General features: G+C 36.3%; 1 protein-coding gene and 1 long non-coding RNA gene across 8 annotated transcripts; both read left to right on the top strand.

The window, feature by feature from the left end:
* The first annotated feature begins 1,710 nt into the window (after positions 1 to 1,710).
* LOC122088777 lies at positions 1,711 to 2,881 on the top strand. Its single transcript, XR_006143144.1, has 2 exons — positions 1,711 to 2,496; positions 2,658 to 2,881. It is a non-coding gene; the product is annotated as an uncharacterized LOC122088777 (long non-coding RNA).
* Positions 2,882 to 3,134: 253 nt separating this feature from the next.
* Positions 3,135 to 16,928, top strand: LOC122090016 (ribokinase-like). 7 transcript variants are annotated; one of them, XM_042659837.1, is made up of 9 exons: positions 3,146 to 7,454; positions 7,526 to 7,615; positions 7,720 to 7,797; positions 7,995 to 8,069; positions 14,141 to 14,267; positions 15,312 to 15,415; positions 15,516 to 15,654; positions 16,484 to 16,536; positions 16,615 to 16,795. In XM_042659837.1, the coding sequence occupies exons 1-9, from the start codon at positions 7,371 to 7,373 to the stop codon at positions 16,645 to 16,647; spliced, it is 783 nt and encodes a 260-aa protein (XP_042515771.1). In that variant the 5' UTR covers positions 3,146 to 7,370; the 3' UTR covers positions 16,648 to 16,795. The 7 variants fall into 7 exon arrangements, with proteins under 7 accessions (XP_042515773.1, XP_042515768.1, XP_042515770.1 ...); XM_042659838.1 differs by having other exon boundaries at positions 3,149 to 7,454; positions 15,315 to 15,415; XM_042659834.1 differs by having other exon boundaries at positions 3,143 to 7,454; positions 16,484 to 16,795.
* The last annotated feature ends 975 nt before the right edge of the window (positions 16,929 to 17,903 follow it).

Below are 17,903 nucleotides of genomic sequence, written 5' to 3'. Positions count from 1 at the left end.
TATATTCTGTGAATATTGTGTAATCTTTCATTTCAAAATTTTGATGAAATAAATTGATAAGATTTTGAATTTTCTCATGAACATCCCCAGTAATAATCATAATATCTATATATAAGAGTAACAATATAATGCATGACACTTCTATTCAATAAAGATGGTAGAATCATGTGAACTTGAGGAAAAACAGAAATGAATTTTTCAAACAATGGTTAGAGTGTTGAGCAATCAAGAAGAGTAATTTGAATAAGCTGGGGACAGTAGAGATGAATGAAGATATTATGTGAGATGTGTGGCAATACCTAAAATGAAGAGGTAGGGGTAGACCTAAAATGATCATTGATGAAATGATAAGAAAAGATATACAAATGGTAGGGTTGGATTCTAGTATGACCGTAGATAGCCAACCCCTTGTAAGGGATGTTTCTAGGATGTTGTTCTATTTTATTGTTAAAACTTATTTCTTTTCTTGTCTTCTATTTCCTTGTTGCACTTATTTTTATTTTGTATTTCTTTTACTTTGATGATTATCTTAGATCCATGTAGCTGATCCTATTTAGTTGGTATAAGTTATGATTGTTGTTGTTGTTGTTTGTTCAAGATGCTTGTTGGAGAACATAAAGAGCACGACGAAGATGACATACTATAGAAGGTGGATGAAAATAACCAAGGGGAGGGGAGGTTTCATGTATATTTTTTCTTGAAGTTGGGGAAGCCAATGAAATGACTAATTAGGAACAAACACGATTGCAATGAGTAAACAAACAATGATCATTAAAGCAATTGTAACAATTTGAAATAAAAGATTACATGATATTCAAAAATATATATATATATATATATAGTTAGCAATAAGAATCATGGATCTTGAGGGACTAACTGTCCATTAAATTTTAATTTCATCCTACCTAACTATCTAGGAATCTTGATGATTATATTGGAGACTCCAAATTTACTATAAATAGGATTTATTTGATTGTTTTCCAATGACTAAGAGATAAGACAAATTACGTCCATAAGCTAGTGTGAATTGCAAACCAAACTATGATGCTTCTTCTTTCCCTTGAATTCAGACACACAGAGAGAGAGAGAGAGAGAGAGAGAGACGTGGTTGCATTGGATTCTGGGCAGGAAAAGGACTTGAAATAATTCGTTTTGGAATCTAACTCTGAAGTGTGTACTGTGTAGGACCTTTTGTTTTTGGAAAATTTTCATTTACCCAATATAATGCAACCCTGAAAGATAGACTGAAAAAGACCCCCAGTCCTCTTTTTTGTTTGCATCCTCTGTCTCTAATTCTCTATCTTCTCTCTCAATCAGCACTGAGATTTGAAAACAGAGGCTGACACTGGAGAATGATTCCAGTCTTGTTGGACTCAGCCCAACCCAATCCGGCTTAAGTTGATTCTTATTGGCCAGGTTGGACAAAGTTGGCTTTGATTGACCTGATTCATTCTGACAACCCCATGTAATATATACAATATAATATATTTATATGAAGGTTGAGGTGGGCCAGGTTTGCCATATGAGTTGAAACGCTTAGCCCAAGCCCTATCCAGGTTTAGGTCAGGCTCGGGCATTTTTGTTTTTTGTTTTTTTTTTGTGAAAGTTGAAAATTCTTACAAATTCTTTCTTCCATATTGTAAGATATAACTATGTATAAAAATATTTCATAAAATAAATATGAAAAGAAATAGAAAAAATTATGCCTCTCTCCCTTATAGTTTATCGAAATTACACATGTATTTAAGGATTTGAACGAATTACGCCCCCTTCCATGTAATTTCTAAGATTTTTACAATTAGATCCAATCTGTTAGCCTAGGTTAAAATGGGACTGTTAGTTGTTGAAAATGCCCTTATATACACATGAAGCTTCCCGTCATTGTCTTCAGCCCACCCCCAACGCCGGAGAAGATGACCGAAATCATGCATCCAAAGTATGAGTTTGATGCTGGTGGCTGAAGCTCTTGCTTTCTACCCAATGAGTCCCAGGTCAAAGAATCAAGGTAGTTTCTTCGCCGAGTTTGAGTGTAGAATCGGAGCCGCCTTCTTCCTGTCGAGTCATCGACCCACCTATGAATTACAAATCCCTTTTTTCAACTCACCTGATCGGTTTATCCCTAACGCCATTAAGAAGCAGTCGAGATTTAGTCCAGAAATCAACATTACTCCTTATGCCTTCATGGCAGGACATCTGGAAATCCTTCAGATTGACAAATCGGGATGAGTTGGGAGAGTAATCAGATGATTTCTTTGAAGAGGATCTCGTCGCATGGAATGGCCAGACGCGTCTGCGCTTTTATTTCATATGCACATTTAACTCTCGTGTTTTATTTTCCTTTGTCTTGATCTTTTCATGAGGTTGCTTATTTTACTTAGATATATTGTTCACGTTGTGGCTACTTTTTCCCATTTTTTATTCTTTGCATTTCCACAGACTGGTAGTTTGCAGCTGAGCAGTTTGTTAGGAGCTTCCCATACAAAGTGATTGTCCATTGTGAGGAGTTGTTCTTGATATTTTAGCTTGCTGATACTGATGACTGTTTTAATTCTGTGGTTTGATTTCTTTGAATACCAGTTTTTGTTTTTGTTTTTGTTTTTTGGGTGGGGGTGGGGTATGAATGTATGATGTTTGAGAAGAGAGTGACGTTGGAGCAGGTTGAGTCTAGATTCGACAACAATCTGATGGCCCCAGCGGTGCCGATACAGATGTCGGAGCCGGCGATAACGGAATAGTCAATGAAGGCAACGATCTTGGTGCGAGGGAAGAAGGCCGCGACGTGCGGGAGGTCAAGCATCTCATGGCCGAAGGTTAGGCTGCATTTGCAGCCATTTCTGTTCCATAAACGACGTTTTATGTCAAAAACAAAAATTTCAGTTTCTGTGTCAAAATGCCATTTTTTTTTTTTTTGGAACGAAACTGAAACGGCGAACTACCTTTTGTTTTGTCCCGTCAATTCTTTTTTTTTTTTTTTTTTCCACTTTTTTGTTAAAAAAAAAAAAAATAAATAAAAAATAAAATACACCATAAATGCACCAAACGCTTTATTCTGTTTTTTCATTGTATGAGAACAAAAAACTCAAAATGTTTTTTAAGAACATTATCAAATGCAGCCTTAATATTAGTGAGGGTAATACGGTATTTTGTCGTTTAGAACTAACATAATATTCACACTGTCAGTGCCAAGGGAGAGGGCGTAATTCATTTAAACCCTTCGGTATAGGTGTAATTTTGATAAATTACAACTTAGAAGGGATGGGGGCATAATTTTCCCAAAGAAATATTTTCTAGGATGCCATTTTCCCACCCCCTTCCCCAAGAAATCATAGAACTTTTTTTTTGGTGTGTGCATGCGGTTGCAAAACCAACATTGAGGCTGGACAAGACCCCATACAAAAGGGTCGGCAGGGGCCCCATTAGGCCACACTTATTAGTAAATTATAATTAAACTATTACTATTATATCCAAAAGGTTGGGGTTCTTTACCCAAAAAACCAAGAACTATGGGTAGAGGGGTCAAACTATTGATCTTTTCTGAACTTCTATTAGATACTTAGATCCATCTAATCTAGTTGCCAACTAGAATGCTCATTCCCAATTAGAATTAAATTCATTTGGGTTTCTCCTTTCCTTTAAAAAATTCAAAATTTTATTTTCATTTGAAATGTTATTATTTAAATTAAATAAAATTTTTAAGGAAAAATATTATGGCAACCATCTTTATCTCAAGATAAGTGTTAAGAAGGGTTAGCATTCTTCTACCAAAGAAAAACAAGGGTTAGCATTCTCCTTGTTGTGGTGAAGAAAAAATGTCTCATGTGAATACGGTTTAAAAAAAAAAAGAAAAAAACCACCTATACACAAACATGAGATATTATGTTGGTACTTTATGTCTCCTTTATAAATATTAAGGGAGAGGGATACATTGTTCTCTTATATTTTTTTCGTAATTGAAGATCTATCTTTTCTCAAATAAATATTAAAGCTTCATATTGCGAACCCATATGTTGCTATTTTTACTTGTTTTGACTCACAAAAAAAACCAACATATTGTTCTGAGATCTCCCTTCATTTTTGTATCTAAGCCGCTCCCCTTGACGTTTAGTTTTTTTTTTTATGTATTTGATATTTACATTTTTTTTTTCTTTTCTCTCGAGATTTTATATTTTTCTATTTTTTATATTATTCATAAGAAAAAAAATTCCATAATTGATTTAAACTTTGGTGATGGATTCAATATGGCCAAAGGAGAAAAGGACGTATGTCACATGATTTATTGATATTCACCTAAATTCTTCGTTGGCATGAACGGAGACTCATGAGTGGTCATAAATGAGTGTCCCACAATGGATGCTCACAAAATTTTGTTACTCCATTATGGTACAGCCACAATTACTTAGACCTCCCTGTTATAGTCTTATTTACACGTATTTTTCTTGTGTTTTAAAAATTACTCTTGTTTTCTCTAATTCTAAAAATTTGTCAAAACCGTCTTACTGACGTAGAAAACGTCTTAGAGACAAGGCAAGTGAAAAGACAATGTTATCTTGCACATCAGGGCATAGAAGATGTTGGCATGCTCCCTCTCATTTGTCCAACGCAATGATGTTTCCTCAGCCAACAGGATAGAGTTCTTTCGCCCAAACTTTTACCGGACCAAATTACCTGAGATGTAGGGTGAATTTGTTTTTACCCTTCTATACAAACCCCCTAATTTCACTAGCATCCCCCCTACTTGACCTTCTTCTTGGTTTTTGGTTGTAGGATGGGACTGACATTAATTCGATCTAGAATTCCTCAAATATTACTATCTCTAGGGGTGTCAATTCCAGGCTTGATCCGACAGGCCTAACTAGGTCCGACACGTTTATGACCTGGACCAACTTGATTAATAAACATGACAGGCTCAAGCCCGACATGTTTTGATCCTGACACATTTATAAATAGGCAGTTCACAGTGCACGGTGTAAGCTGATGGGGTGTTTGATTGGCTCGACCATTTATATGGTATATTTTAATTTTTTTTAGGTAGAATAAGATATGTATTGATATTTTTATCAATTATTGAGTGTAATTAAATGTAAAGTCTTTTCTAAATTATTGATTATTTAATAAATATATTAAATTTTCTAAAATCTAAGATAGTTAAAGCCTGATTAAGGCTTTAATGTTGAATTTCCCATTTAAGGCCTTACTAAGGCCCACCACAGTCCAATTAGCCCAGTTAAAGCTTCGAACCCGATCAAGCCCGACCTAGCTTGACCAATTCCATAAATAGGTAGTTCATGGTGCAAGCCAAGAGGCCCGACGACGCCCGATCCAGCCTAACCAGTTAACACCCCTAACTGTTGCTATGTTGAATGGTCAAAGGCCCAAAAGGTTAGCAGTAGATCACTGTTGATATAATCGGTCAAGATCACTTGGATCAGATTAGTATCAACTAAAACCAATCCTTGATAGTCATCGGTATCGATCCACTAGTAAGGTGTAAGAGTAAAATGGTCGAAAACATCAATTTAAAAAAAAAAAAAAAATAGGGATAAGTCGGTCCAATCTAATCCAATCCTGACTGATACCAATTTGATCCATATTGATTAAACCATTACGATTTGAGCGGTATGGCCTGAGAGTACAGAAACGAGGTTGGAGAACTATCTTGATTTGATCTAGTGATGACGATGTAGGTGGATTTGAGTTGCAGCTAGGAACGCTGAGTGAATGCACTGCAACGATCTGTAACGAATATATATATATATATATATATATGTCAACTGGTTGGGCTTGGTCGGCCTAGAGAGGCCTCACCTTAGTTTTGCTTTGTCGTTTGTTTATGTAATTTGGTGGGCTCAATCAAGTTTTGGGCTTTAATTGAGCTTCTACTCATTGGATCTTAAACGGACTAATGCACCAATTATTTTCTATTTTTCATCTTAATCCTTAGAATCTTTTTTGGTACTTTAGAAAATTTAATATATTTATCATAGTTTATTAAATCATCAATGATTTTAAAAAAATTAGACTAAATTACATGCACTAATTGATAAAAATATCAATATATAGCTTATAAATGGTCGGGTTAGTAGGTCGGGTTGAGTCAGGCATGTAAATCATTGGGGGAAGATCAAGCTTATCCCGTGGATCTAGAACGATCGATTATAAACAGGACAAGTTTGAACCAGACATGTTTATTAATTGGGCCGGTCTCGATTAGGCCTATCTGAATTGACACCCCTATATAGAACAATGACCTAGGGTAGCGAATGGAGCAGAGTTGACCCAAGAAAAAAATTCAAGAGTTGTATGTCGCTATGGGGGGAAGGGAGAGAAGTGTTCTAACACATTAGGATTCAAAAAAGGGTTGAGTTTTAGTGGAGGGTCAAAATTTTAATTTCATTTTATATTAACATCATCAATAGAAATGGAATGGTTGTAACAAGTTTTTCGATCTAGGGAAGAGTAATTTTTGAAAACACAGGGGAGATGTATTTAATTAAGGCTTAACACAAGCAACAAAAAAAAAAAAAAAAACCAAAACGGTGAAATGGATATGGCATATGAGTTTAAAAACTTCAAACGGTACAATAAAAAAAAAGGTAACTTACAGTGCCACCTCCTAGAGGATACTAATATTATAGGAACATCTTTTCTCTTTCACAAAATTAGATTTAAACCCCCTATCGTCAGCCACTGTTAAGGAATATACCTTATATGTTGCTGCTATATTTTATTTTAAATACCAAAATGCCCTTACTAAATGTAACAACGATTGACGACAAGGGTTTTGAGTATAATTTGATATTATATAGAAGGTGTCTCTCTAATAATGGCATTCTCTATAGGGTGATGTTATAAATTATTCAAATTTTAATGTAAATATTTTTACAGAGAGGGTCGCAGGGAAAGGGGAGATTTGGTTGCTGACAAAAGGATGGAAGAAGATGGGGTGAAATGAGGTGGGGCTTCGAGGCAGGGTGAGGGTGGATCTTGAGGTTCACCAGCGTCGGCTCTCCATGGTTGCAGGAAGGAAGAAGAGAGAGAGAGAGAAGAGAGAGAGAGAGAGAGAGAGAGAGAGAGCCAGCCGCCACCCTAACCACTCCAATTTTCTAACTCACAACTCGTACTCCAACGCTGAGAAGCCCAAAAGAAGAAGATAATATATTGATGTGACCTGAAGATGATAATATATTGTAAACTGAAGATGATAATATACTGTAATGTGATGCCCGACGCTACCGTTGACTGCCTAAGATTCCTAGTGACACCACGCGTTTCACTGCTTGACTCCTCCTCCGACTCCTTCTTGCTGTCATTTGACGATACGAGGAGTTGCAGTACTTCAGGGAGTTGAACTGAGGAAGAAGTGGTGGAACATGTCGTCGTCATCTCCCTCGTACCAGCCATCACCAGAAGCAGCTTCAGCTTCGCTTCCTCCACTCCCTGAGAAGCGCATCGTTGTATGTTACCTTCCTTCTTCCTTCCCGGCCTGTAAGCTTATTTTCTGTGACTCTGTACTTTTGGTTTTCAGTTGGGTTGCGGCGGTGTCTGCATGGATTTCTTGGCAGTGGTGGCTGCTTTTCCTAAACCAGGTGACAAGATTCGCTCCACCACCTCCAAGGTACACTACTCCCACTTATAAAATGCTCTTACTGAGTTCTTACCACTGGGGTTTCTTCATATATCATCTCTCTCACTTGATGAAGCTTTCAACTTTTGGGGTAGGTTCAAGGGGGTGGCAATGCTGCGAATACATTGACTTGTGCTGCTCGTTTGGGTCTCAATCCAAGGTTCATTTCTAAGGTCTGGATTTATTTATTTATTTTTTAATAAATGTCTTTTCTCATTTAGGATGCTCATTTTACTGTTCTGGTTGGAATCAAACTTGGGTATGTTTTGTTATTATTAGGAAATGTGATTTGGTGAAGATAATCTTTCTCCAGATTATCTCTTGTTTGTGTTGCAGAGGATAATATTGTAGTTTTGGGTTTTTTTACTAGGTTGCTGATGATGCTCGAGGGAGAGCTATACTGGAGGAGTTAAAAGCTGATGGCGTAGATACTTCTTATATTGTGGTAAGCTTGTTGTAGTTAAGTTAATTTGTTTCTCATGTTTTATCATTTTGGTAAATTTTATGTTTGTCTTGAATTCTTGATCTGCTTCGAAGATTGATCCAGTTTGACATATTTTGATGATGATTCGAATGCGATTTTTTACTTTAAGATCTGTGATGGTAGCAAAGGGGTTATGGTATGATCTAACCCACCACGACCGGATGGGTTGACCTGACTTGAAGGAGTATATATATGTTATAATGTCTTATTGTGCAAGCAAGTGAGAATTGGGGATTTTTGTGTTAGGGTTTCTAGACGAGAGTTTCTTACTGTGATTTGGGTGTGATGTTCCCAGATTGACACTGAGAGGGGGAGAGTGAATCAGTGATTCCAAAAATTTTCTTATTTGCAACCCAACAAAAACTTTCAATTTCCAAATTCTTGATTGGCTGGGGCAATCCCGTAATTACCAATCACGCAACAATGACACGTCCACCTCACACCACAATGTGGCTGGGTCTACCAGACAATGTCCCACCACTCTGCAAAACACGCACTAAAATATATGTAGAAAAGTAAATGCGAGACAAAACGGCCAACGTGCCTACATCCATGGAGGAATACCCATATACTCAACTTTTTCAACCGCTACAACGGTCTAGGAACACCTATCATTGCTTCAATCTGAGATGCAAATCAGACAAGAGCAACAACCCCACACCCTAGACAAGCCCCAACTAGCTAGGTTCACAATTTTAAATCAATGAAATAAAATTCTTACCCAATACATCATTGATCTAGAGTTTCTCAATAATATTCACCCTAGAATACAAAAATAGGGATCTCAGATATGGGTTACCTTAGCTTGTGTATACCCCATTTTTGATTGCTTACTTGACGCTTAAACGGAACCTCGAATGCTCCTTATTCAATTGAACGCTAAATCAACATGATAGCAACACCCAATAGTAATGTCTCCCCTTTCATGATCTCTATTGTAACATCAGAGAAGAACACATGATAACACAATGTCGAGTTGCAAAACCAGAATTGAACTTCCCCTTCTCTCTATATCTCTCTTTCTCTCTCGGTTTTTGCTAGTTATTGAGAGACACAATATTCCGCCGATCAAACCTGCTTTTATTGCTGAAAACAGAAATCGACATAACCGATTGGACTGCTCATGCGTGAAGGAGTCCTCTTATTCTGAAATTCTACTCATACTCTACTTCTCCCTATGCACAGTAGAAGCACAACAGCTTTCCTTACTTCTTTCCTCTTGCTTTGTTAAACTGCCACATCACCATAGTTGTAACATGTTTAGGAAACTCCCACACTTTTAGATTTTAGATAGACTTTGATAGGAACTCTTTCTCTCATGTATTGGATAGTATCGATTCACACAAGAAAAAAGAGATCACGTAAAATCTGTGCTTCTTAAACTCCTATTGAAACAATAGGATGTTGACACATGGACTTGAAAGTCCTTTGTTGCAGAATTCTGTTTCTTTCCATTATCACATGTAACCATAAACCAACCTCTTTGGCTCCAGCTGGGCAGCAACACCAGTCTTTAGTTTCTTATATGGACAGCACATGTAAATTACCTATAGAATCCCATTGTTTTTCTGCTCCATTGTATCATTTACCAATCAGCTTTGCTTCCCATTATAATCCATGTGATGACAAGTTGGGCAGCATCAATTGACATATTCAATATTATATATCCAATTCAATTGAACGGCCTCTCTTCACTTATATTAACAATTGAACCAAGATGGTTCAAATTGAATCATAGATTCTCTTAATTGATCCACCAACTATTGAACCACTCTCATGAATTTAGCCACACCATATCACCTTCTAGTTGCCAACAATAACAACATTTAATCCAATTGCCCAATAGGGTGTTCTTGAGAGATCTCCACTGTAATAACATAGTGAATCATCTTCTTCTTCGCCTAAGGACGTAGCACATTACATCAGTGTGTGAACCTAGTTAAATCTCTGTATCTTACATGAATCTGTTTAACTTTTCTTCATTTTTCTTTGATTTTTGACCTAATAGTAAACCTTTTAGGAATCAAGGTTCATAAATAAGATCCAATCATTGAACTAGGGAACTTATGCAATTGGAATTGTTTATGGATCTTTTAGTGCTCATCATAGCTGAATTTGAAGTCAAATACTATAAACTGGTGGGAAAATATCAGACCAGACAGAATAAAAATCAGTATTTGTGAGTTGTCTGTCACTTTGGAAAACATATACATCCAATGGTTTTGAAGTTATCTTTTATGACATTGAATTGTTATAAGGGTCTCATATACTTCTTTTTCTTTTAATCTAATATCTGTCTCATTTGTTTCCGCATCTAGTGACAGTTAAAAATTTCCTATTCAATCTTTGTCAATCTTCTTGATCATTCTTTTGTTGATACCTTTCTTTCTTCCAGGTTTCGAAGGAGGGAAATTCACCATTCACCTATGTCATTGTTGACAGCCAAACGTGAGTAATCTGTTCATATGTATTCTTAATCTTAATTTTAATTTTAAAGGGGAGAAGATATTTAGGAGCACCAAGTTTAATTAATTTGAATCCCTATGTTGGGAATAATCTCACATTAGAAAACTTTGGGACCTCGGGTGCCTTCATTTACCAGTTGGGCCTTTTCACCTAATAGCTTAATCTTTTTCTGTTAAACACTTCAACTCCTAATTTGTTCCAAAACTTCTTGTATCTTCACAGTTTTAAAATTCCTTGCAAATTTTTATCTGAAATAATCTACCTTTTCTCTTTTTAGAAAACCTCATCTTTTCTACCTTTTATTATGTAGTATTACAAACGGTCTAGGATTTTTTAGGTAAAAAATTTAGGTTTTACTACACTTAGTCTTTTATTTGGTGAAGATATAATGTCTTAGAGGATTACAAATATTTTCATAGGAAATGTTCCACATAGACAAGCTAGTTATGCTTACGTTGCTAATTAAATGAGCACTTTATGATTTATTATTTATATTGTGAAATTATGGTCGATTGAATGTAGTTATTAGTAGTGGGAAGTGTTTAATTAGTTATAAGAAATTGTGAGAGAGATTATAAAAGTGACAATTGAGTAGTTGTAATAACCACAATTGTACGTGTATTTTTCTCATGAATATAAAGTAAGAAAAGAGACTTAGATAAATCGGTTCTTACATTTTTCTCTCTTAAGAAAAAAGAAGTCAGGCTTCCTCCGTAAATCCAAGAGGGCAGCTGCCTCCTAATTAGCCGAAACCTCTATTTTCCTTACTTTATCTCTTCTAGTTATCTTCTCTTTTTGTCATATTTTCTCTCCCTCTCTTTCCTATACGTATCATCTGGTATCAGAAGCAGATCCCACATGGAGCAAATTTTCAACAAGATTCTAGATACTCAATTGAGAAATCTGGATTTATTGGAAGCAATTTTAAAAAATATTGAATTGCTGCCCATGACCATCATACCTGTGTACTTAGAGCAATCAACAAGGGAGGAAGAAAAAGAAGAAGCAAATAAGACAAAGAAAAAGAAGAAGAAGAGGAAGGTACCATTCACCGCTTCCTTCAATTAGATATCCATCTCTACAACTAGATCCACACAACTTGAATTGTCCATTCCAGGTTTATTGACTGGAACTTTTACTATCAAGATATGAGATCTTGGTCGCCTTTGTATCAAGGACAATTCTGGGGGGAGAGAATGATACGTGCCTAGACAAACTAGCTATGCTTACTTGGCTAAATGAGCACTTTATGCTTACTTCCAGGGGAAGTGTTTAATTCGTTATTAAAAATTGTGGGAGAGGTTATAAAAGTGGGAAGTGGGTAGTTGTGATAACCACCATTGTACATATACTTATTTGATGAATATGAAGTAAGAAAGAAAACTTGGATAAATAGGTTTTCCTACAATTTCTCTCTTGGGAGAAAAGAGGTCAAGCTTCCTCAGTAAAACCAAGAGGGTGGTTGCTTCTTAATTAGCCAAAACCCCTATTTTCCCTACTTTGTCTTTTCTGTTTTCTCTCTTTCTTGTATTTCTCTCCTACAGTCTAGGTAATGCAATATAGAAATTTTTCACTTTTTAGCATATATCAAGAGCCACGTACTAAATGTGTTTCATCAATCCACCTTTAGAAATAGACGGAATTTTCCATGTTTGTGTTGTTATGGTTTCCTGAGCATGTAGATCACCTTCTAATGAAGAATTCCTTTGCTTTGTCCCCGACCGGCCAGAACAGGGATAAGAATAATAGTTATCTTTATGCTCTTCTTAACAAACTATTTTCAATTTCTTATAAAAAACATATAAATGCAAAACAAGGAGAAACTTTTGAGACAACTATTGCCTCAGAGCTGGTTTGAGATTTGAACCAATATTATGAATTTATATTTGGCCCAATTGATCATGATTAAGTACTTGAGAACCTGCAAGTTGATGGGTCAAGCAACTTAGCTACCCAGAAATCATGGGAACCCAAGTGGGTTAGTATGATCACTAGTAAAAAAAAGACAATAACTCAGCATGTACAAGTGCATCCTCAACAAAAGAACTCAATCTGTTGTTCATTTTGCAAGTTGTGTTGTGCATCCTTTTTTTTTTCTCTAGTTAATGACTGGTATTCACGTCTTTGGCCTAACTAGTCCCGCGGGTCTTACTGACCCTAGAACTGCATGGATTGGGTTATATCGTGGTTGCAATGAAAACCATTCAACTTTCATCGAAAATTGTGAAGAGCACTAAAAACCTAGTGTGAGTGGCCTCAACGAGGTAAGAGGAGTTGAACTTAGTATCACATGCTTTCTGAGGCGAAGGTCCCTAACCAACTCGACTACCCTCTTGGGATTGTTGTGCATCCTCAATCTATTAATTTTGTTTACTATTTTCAGGAAGACACGTACATGTATTTTCACTTCAGGAAACCCTCGCATGGTGCCAGATGATCTTTCTCAAACAAGCTTATCATCTGCATTGGATGATGCAAGATTCGCATACTTTGATGGTAGATTGCAAAATATTGCTTTAATTGTTGCACAAGAGGTAATTGCAAGAAAGCATCCCACTCTCTTTTGATATTTGATAACATTAAAACCTCTTGTTGCTTGGATATAGAAACCAGAAAGTTATCTTCTTTAAGAATCCTTGGAACAAAATTTTTTTTTTTTTTAATACTCATTGGGCAAGATTCTGAAATATATATTATATTTTCTAGCATATCCATGTCTTATTAATTAAACTTCAATCAAGAATGAAGGAATGTATATGGTTTAACAGTGAATCCAAAGTTTGCTTTTCCATTAGCAAAATTTTTTCTGCTTTGTTTAATGAATTCACAGCATATGAGCAAAAGGGAACTTGATAGCCTTTCAGAGGAAAAAAAAAAAAAAAAAAAGAAGTTAAGAGATGTTTGCACATAGTTTTAATTAATAGGTGTTTTTTTATTTTTTTTTATTTTTTAAGCTTAAATAAAATTTCTATTTGGGTATTAATCAAGAAACTGTCCTCACTCCTCAATAAATGTCCCTATTGGACGATTCGTCACCTTCCCCCCTCCCCATTGATGCAAAACTACACTCTGACGTCGTATGAAGAACAAAAATGTGTATCAAGATTTTCTAGCACATCCATGCTGCCGCTCAATATGTCTCTTAATGTACTTATTGGGACTGCCACTGATATTGATACTTTAATCCTTATACACCATCTCTTGAAATATTCTAGTGCAGGCAACTCGGAGGAAAATTCCTATTTTAATTGATGCCGAAAAACCTAGGGAAGGATTGGATGATCTTTTGTATTTAGCATATTATGTTGTATGTTCAGCGAAATTTCCTCGGGCAAGTTCATGCTATTATTGGATAATACTGTGATTTTCGTGTTTCTCATAGAAGTTTAGATTTTGTATAATATCAAAGGGAGGGTTACTAGCATTCTATTATTGGTTAATGTTGTCTTTAATTTTGGAAACTCACATAGGTTACAAGTCAATTTTTTTTTTTTAAAGTTTCTATTGTATGCAGTCTTGAAGTTTGAGGAACTTCTCACCTAATAATCAGTTCTGTGTTATGGCAGGCATGGACGAAGGCCCCATCAATGCCAAGTGCACTGGTATCAATCCTTTTGAGATTACCAAATGTCAAATTTGTGATCGTTACCCTTGGAGTTGATGGCTGCATAATGCTTGATAGATGTGTAGAAGGTGAGTGTGCTTCAATGCCTATTCCTGTGTGATTTTGAGTTTGACACCTCTTATCAAGGTTTAAGATTTTTCTCTTCCCCCCCATCTCACTGATTCAAAAAAGAAAGATCTAGTGAGATCTCACCGAGATCATGTATTTTTTTTTGGGTTGACTCGGTGGTTAGTCTTGGTGGCCATATGATCTTTGTAGCCCCTGAAACTTGGTATTTACCTACTTTTGGGCCTTCTAAACACAATGGAAACATCAGTTTTTTAAACATCAAACCTAAAATGGTATTATCACTTCGTACCCTATGTAAGTAGTCTCTGACTCTTCGGACCCTAGGCTAGTATGCCCTATTCCACATTCTACATTCCACAATCAACACATGACACAACATAATCATAAGAATTTAAAAGACATCATAGATAATTACTTAATTGTTTAATAATTAACATTGATGACTGATGAGTCACATTCACATACATTAAAAATTAAAATAACTCCAAATGTGGATGAAGAGGTAGTATTCTCTACTCTTTAAGTTTCAATGAGTGTAGGAATGAAGATCCTCAAGCAAAATCACCAAAATCCTTGCTCCTTAGTGTTTTTCTTCAAGAACGTAAAGAGAGTAGCGAGATCTAGATATCTTGGTCGAGTTTTTGTACAATTATAACTCGCCATACATCTCTTCTCGCATTTCTAAAAAAGAGAGAGATTAGCGAGATCTCGCCAAGATCTTATACCGTGCCTCTTATCTTTGTAGGGACACTCACATAGGGGTGTTTAGTGTTTTTCACTGTTTTCAGTTGAAGCCTAGGATGACCCGGTCCATGCGGTTGTGGGGTCAATATGGGTCCGCGGGACTAATCAGGTCGAAGGCTTGGCTTGGATACCCGTGGTTAGCAAAAAAAGGGGTCTATTCCTGTGCCTTTGCCTCGTCTTTGACCATCAGTGATGAAGCTGATCCCCTAAGTTTGGTGTTAAGAGAGTGTGGAAATTAAGGTTGATTTTATTTAGTATTTTAAAGTTCTACTTAATTACCAGTTGATTATTATCTTCAGCAGAAGTTCCTGAGCTGGAAGAGATTGAGGTGGAAAGGGTGGTTGAATTATTGAAACAGAAAATTGATTACGAAAATACTATCCCAACATGCATTTCATCCAAAGTATACAGCAGAAATTAAAGTTTGACACAGTTCTTTATCTCCTTTTGTCTAATTTTTTTTTCAAATTTAGCCAAGTTGCAATTTTTCTTGAATCCCACAGTCAGTAATAAGGTTGAGAGCAGATGGGATTGGGAAGATGAATGGGAGGTTACTTGTAGGAACAACTGAGAAGATACCAGCTTCAGAGCTAATTGACACCACTGGTGCTGGAGATGCATTCATTGGAGCAATTCTTTATGGTAAGTGAAACGAACTGTGCAATTTTTATGTACTTTTCATTGCCTTTATGTGTGTATGTTTGTTTGTATGTTTATGTGTATATGTGCCTGCACACGCGTGTGTGTATCACTCTTGCTTCGTCTTTTCATAGGTAGCCTTGATCTCGTTTTTTTTGGAACTGTTGAAGGGGTTCTAAGCCTTTTAGACATATTTGTTAAATTGGTGTACGTGGCTGTTTATATTTTATTTTATGAATTGTTATGTTTGTTTCGAATTTTTGACCCCATTTTAAAGATTGAACCACTTCAACAAAATTTAGTGGTAACTCGAATAGGATTTTTTCTTACGTTTGTAATGGTAGCAAAGAGGTTGACCCGATAGACCAAGCCCAGAGCCCATCAGTGATCTCGTATGGTGGCACGGTAGGACCCAATGAATCAACCCAACTTGGAGGAGTATAAATATGTATTATCGTCTTCTTAAGCAAGTCATTTGTGGGATTTGGGGTTTTCGTTTTTGGGTTTCTAGGTGAGAGCTTCTTGCCGCTAGTTTGAGTGTTTTTAAGAGATCTCCATTGTAATTTTTCTTCCAACATAATAAATCATCTTTTTCTTCTCCTAAGCATACCATACCGATATGTAAATCTCGTTAAATCTCTGTCTTGTGTGAATCTATTTATTTTCATCATTTTTCTTTGATGTTTGTTTTAACATGAAGTTGTACTATCAGAATATCCATTTAGTTAAACAATCATTTCAAAATCATCAGTATTACAATCTTTGGCATTTTCTTGGTATAAAACGATGATAGATAGGGATTTGCTTATTCTTGTTCTATGTTGATTGTTAGCTATTTGTGTGGAAATGCCACCAGAGAAAATGCTGCCCTTTGCTGCTCAAGTGGTAAGGATATTCCATCTAGTGCAAATATTTTGTGCAAAGACGAAGTTATCTGATTTGTGCCTTTGGCATTTTTTGCAGGCAACAGCTCGATGCAGAGCTTTAGGGGCTTGAAGTGGTCTTCCATGGCGAACAGATCCACGCCTGGCTCCATTTTTATGCTAGAGCACCAACATATCAACCGTTTGTGTTGGAAAACAATTACATGGGTAGTTGTTAGATGAGCTAAGCTGCCTAAGCACCCCACCCCCTCCCCACCCCACCAAAAAAAAAAAAAAAAAAAAAAAGATGGCTCGGATGTTTGTATTTGCTCAATGACTTTGATATCACTTGTTGGGACTCAGATGTAACTCATCCTTGAAAGTTAACCGTTAAAGAAAAGATGCTTTAAGTCCCGATAGGTCTTCACATCAGGCGTTAGTCATTCAAGTTTAATGTTGGTGGTCCATATGATCTGAATCATTTGATCAAGTGTGAAAACACGCTTGTCGTTGATATAAAAGGACTGCAGCGGAAGACTACACTTTGCGGCAGTCCTCAACAATTAAGTCCGTAGAGTTCGATCTCTGATACTGATCTAATATGTATCAATCCACTAATAAGGTATAAGAATAAAATGGTCTAAAACACCAATTAAAAAGACTGATCTGATCTAAACCTTGCTCCTTGGGATTTAACCTCATGGTCATCATTAGTGCCCCCCTCAAAACCAGAGTAAATTTGAAAACAGCAACAAAATGGATATTTTCAAATACACACACAAGTTACATAAAAAAGAAAATGTACAATTTATCAATACATAAACTGAAATCATTTGGTTCTGCCAAATGCATTCATTTAATTATCTATGTGACAGTCTTAGATCCATTTGGTCCTCTATATATATACTATTTCAGAACTCCAGTGTTCGTGTGATCTTAGGCATCCATCAATTTCCAATATTGAAAGCTATTATTACCAAGAATGAATCTGACATGAAAAGAACCAATAAGGCACCAATAGCTAATTTGAGTATCAGAGACTTCAAACCAGACTGCCAAGGGATCAAAATGAGTGCCACACCTGCAACCACAACAACAATTGATACGGCCAAGCATACACTGCAAGCAATGTAGATGTGCTTCAGTGTTGGTTTAGCTTTTCCTTTGCTAATTTGCAAGAAGGCAAAGATCCCGCTGGAGGCTGTAGAAGCCAATAAGGTACTCACGAAGAGAAATATTTTGATAATGGAAATTCTTGCCTCAAGAGGTTCAACTACCTCTGTCCTATTAGCTTGATGTTCAACTCCCTCTGCCCTGGGAGGATCTTGACCTTCAACTTCCAATGTCCTTTGAGATTCAACTGGCTGTTCAACTTCCTCCGCCCTAGGA

The sequence above is a fragment of the Macadamia integrifolia genome, chromosome 9 (assembly GCF_013358625.1).
Source record: "Macadamia integrifolia cultivar HAES 741 chromosome 9, SCU_Mint_v3, whole genome shotgun sequence".
NCBI classification, from domain to species: domain Eukaryota; kingdom Viridiplantae; phylum Streptophyta; class Magnoliopsida; order Proteales; family Proteaceae; genus Macadamia; species Macadamia integrifolia.
The sequence above is the reverse complement of the archived record's forward strand: the minus strand, read 5'-3'. Positions and strand labels throughout refer to the sequence as shown.

Coding starts and splice junctions, on each gene's coding strand:
- LOC122090016 (XM_042659834.1), top strand. CDS start 7,371: ATGTCGTCGTCATCTCCCTCGTACCAGCCATCACCAGAAGCAGCTTCA. Junction 7,455..7,525: donor TCCCTGAGAAGCGCATCGTT/GTATGTTACCTT, acceptor TTTGGTTTTCAG/TTGGGTTGCGGCGGTGTCTG. Junction 15,416..15,515: donor CAACATGCATTTCATCCAAA/GTATACAGCAGA, acceptor TGAATCCCACAG/TCAGTAATAAGGTTGAGAGC.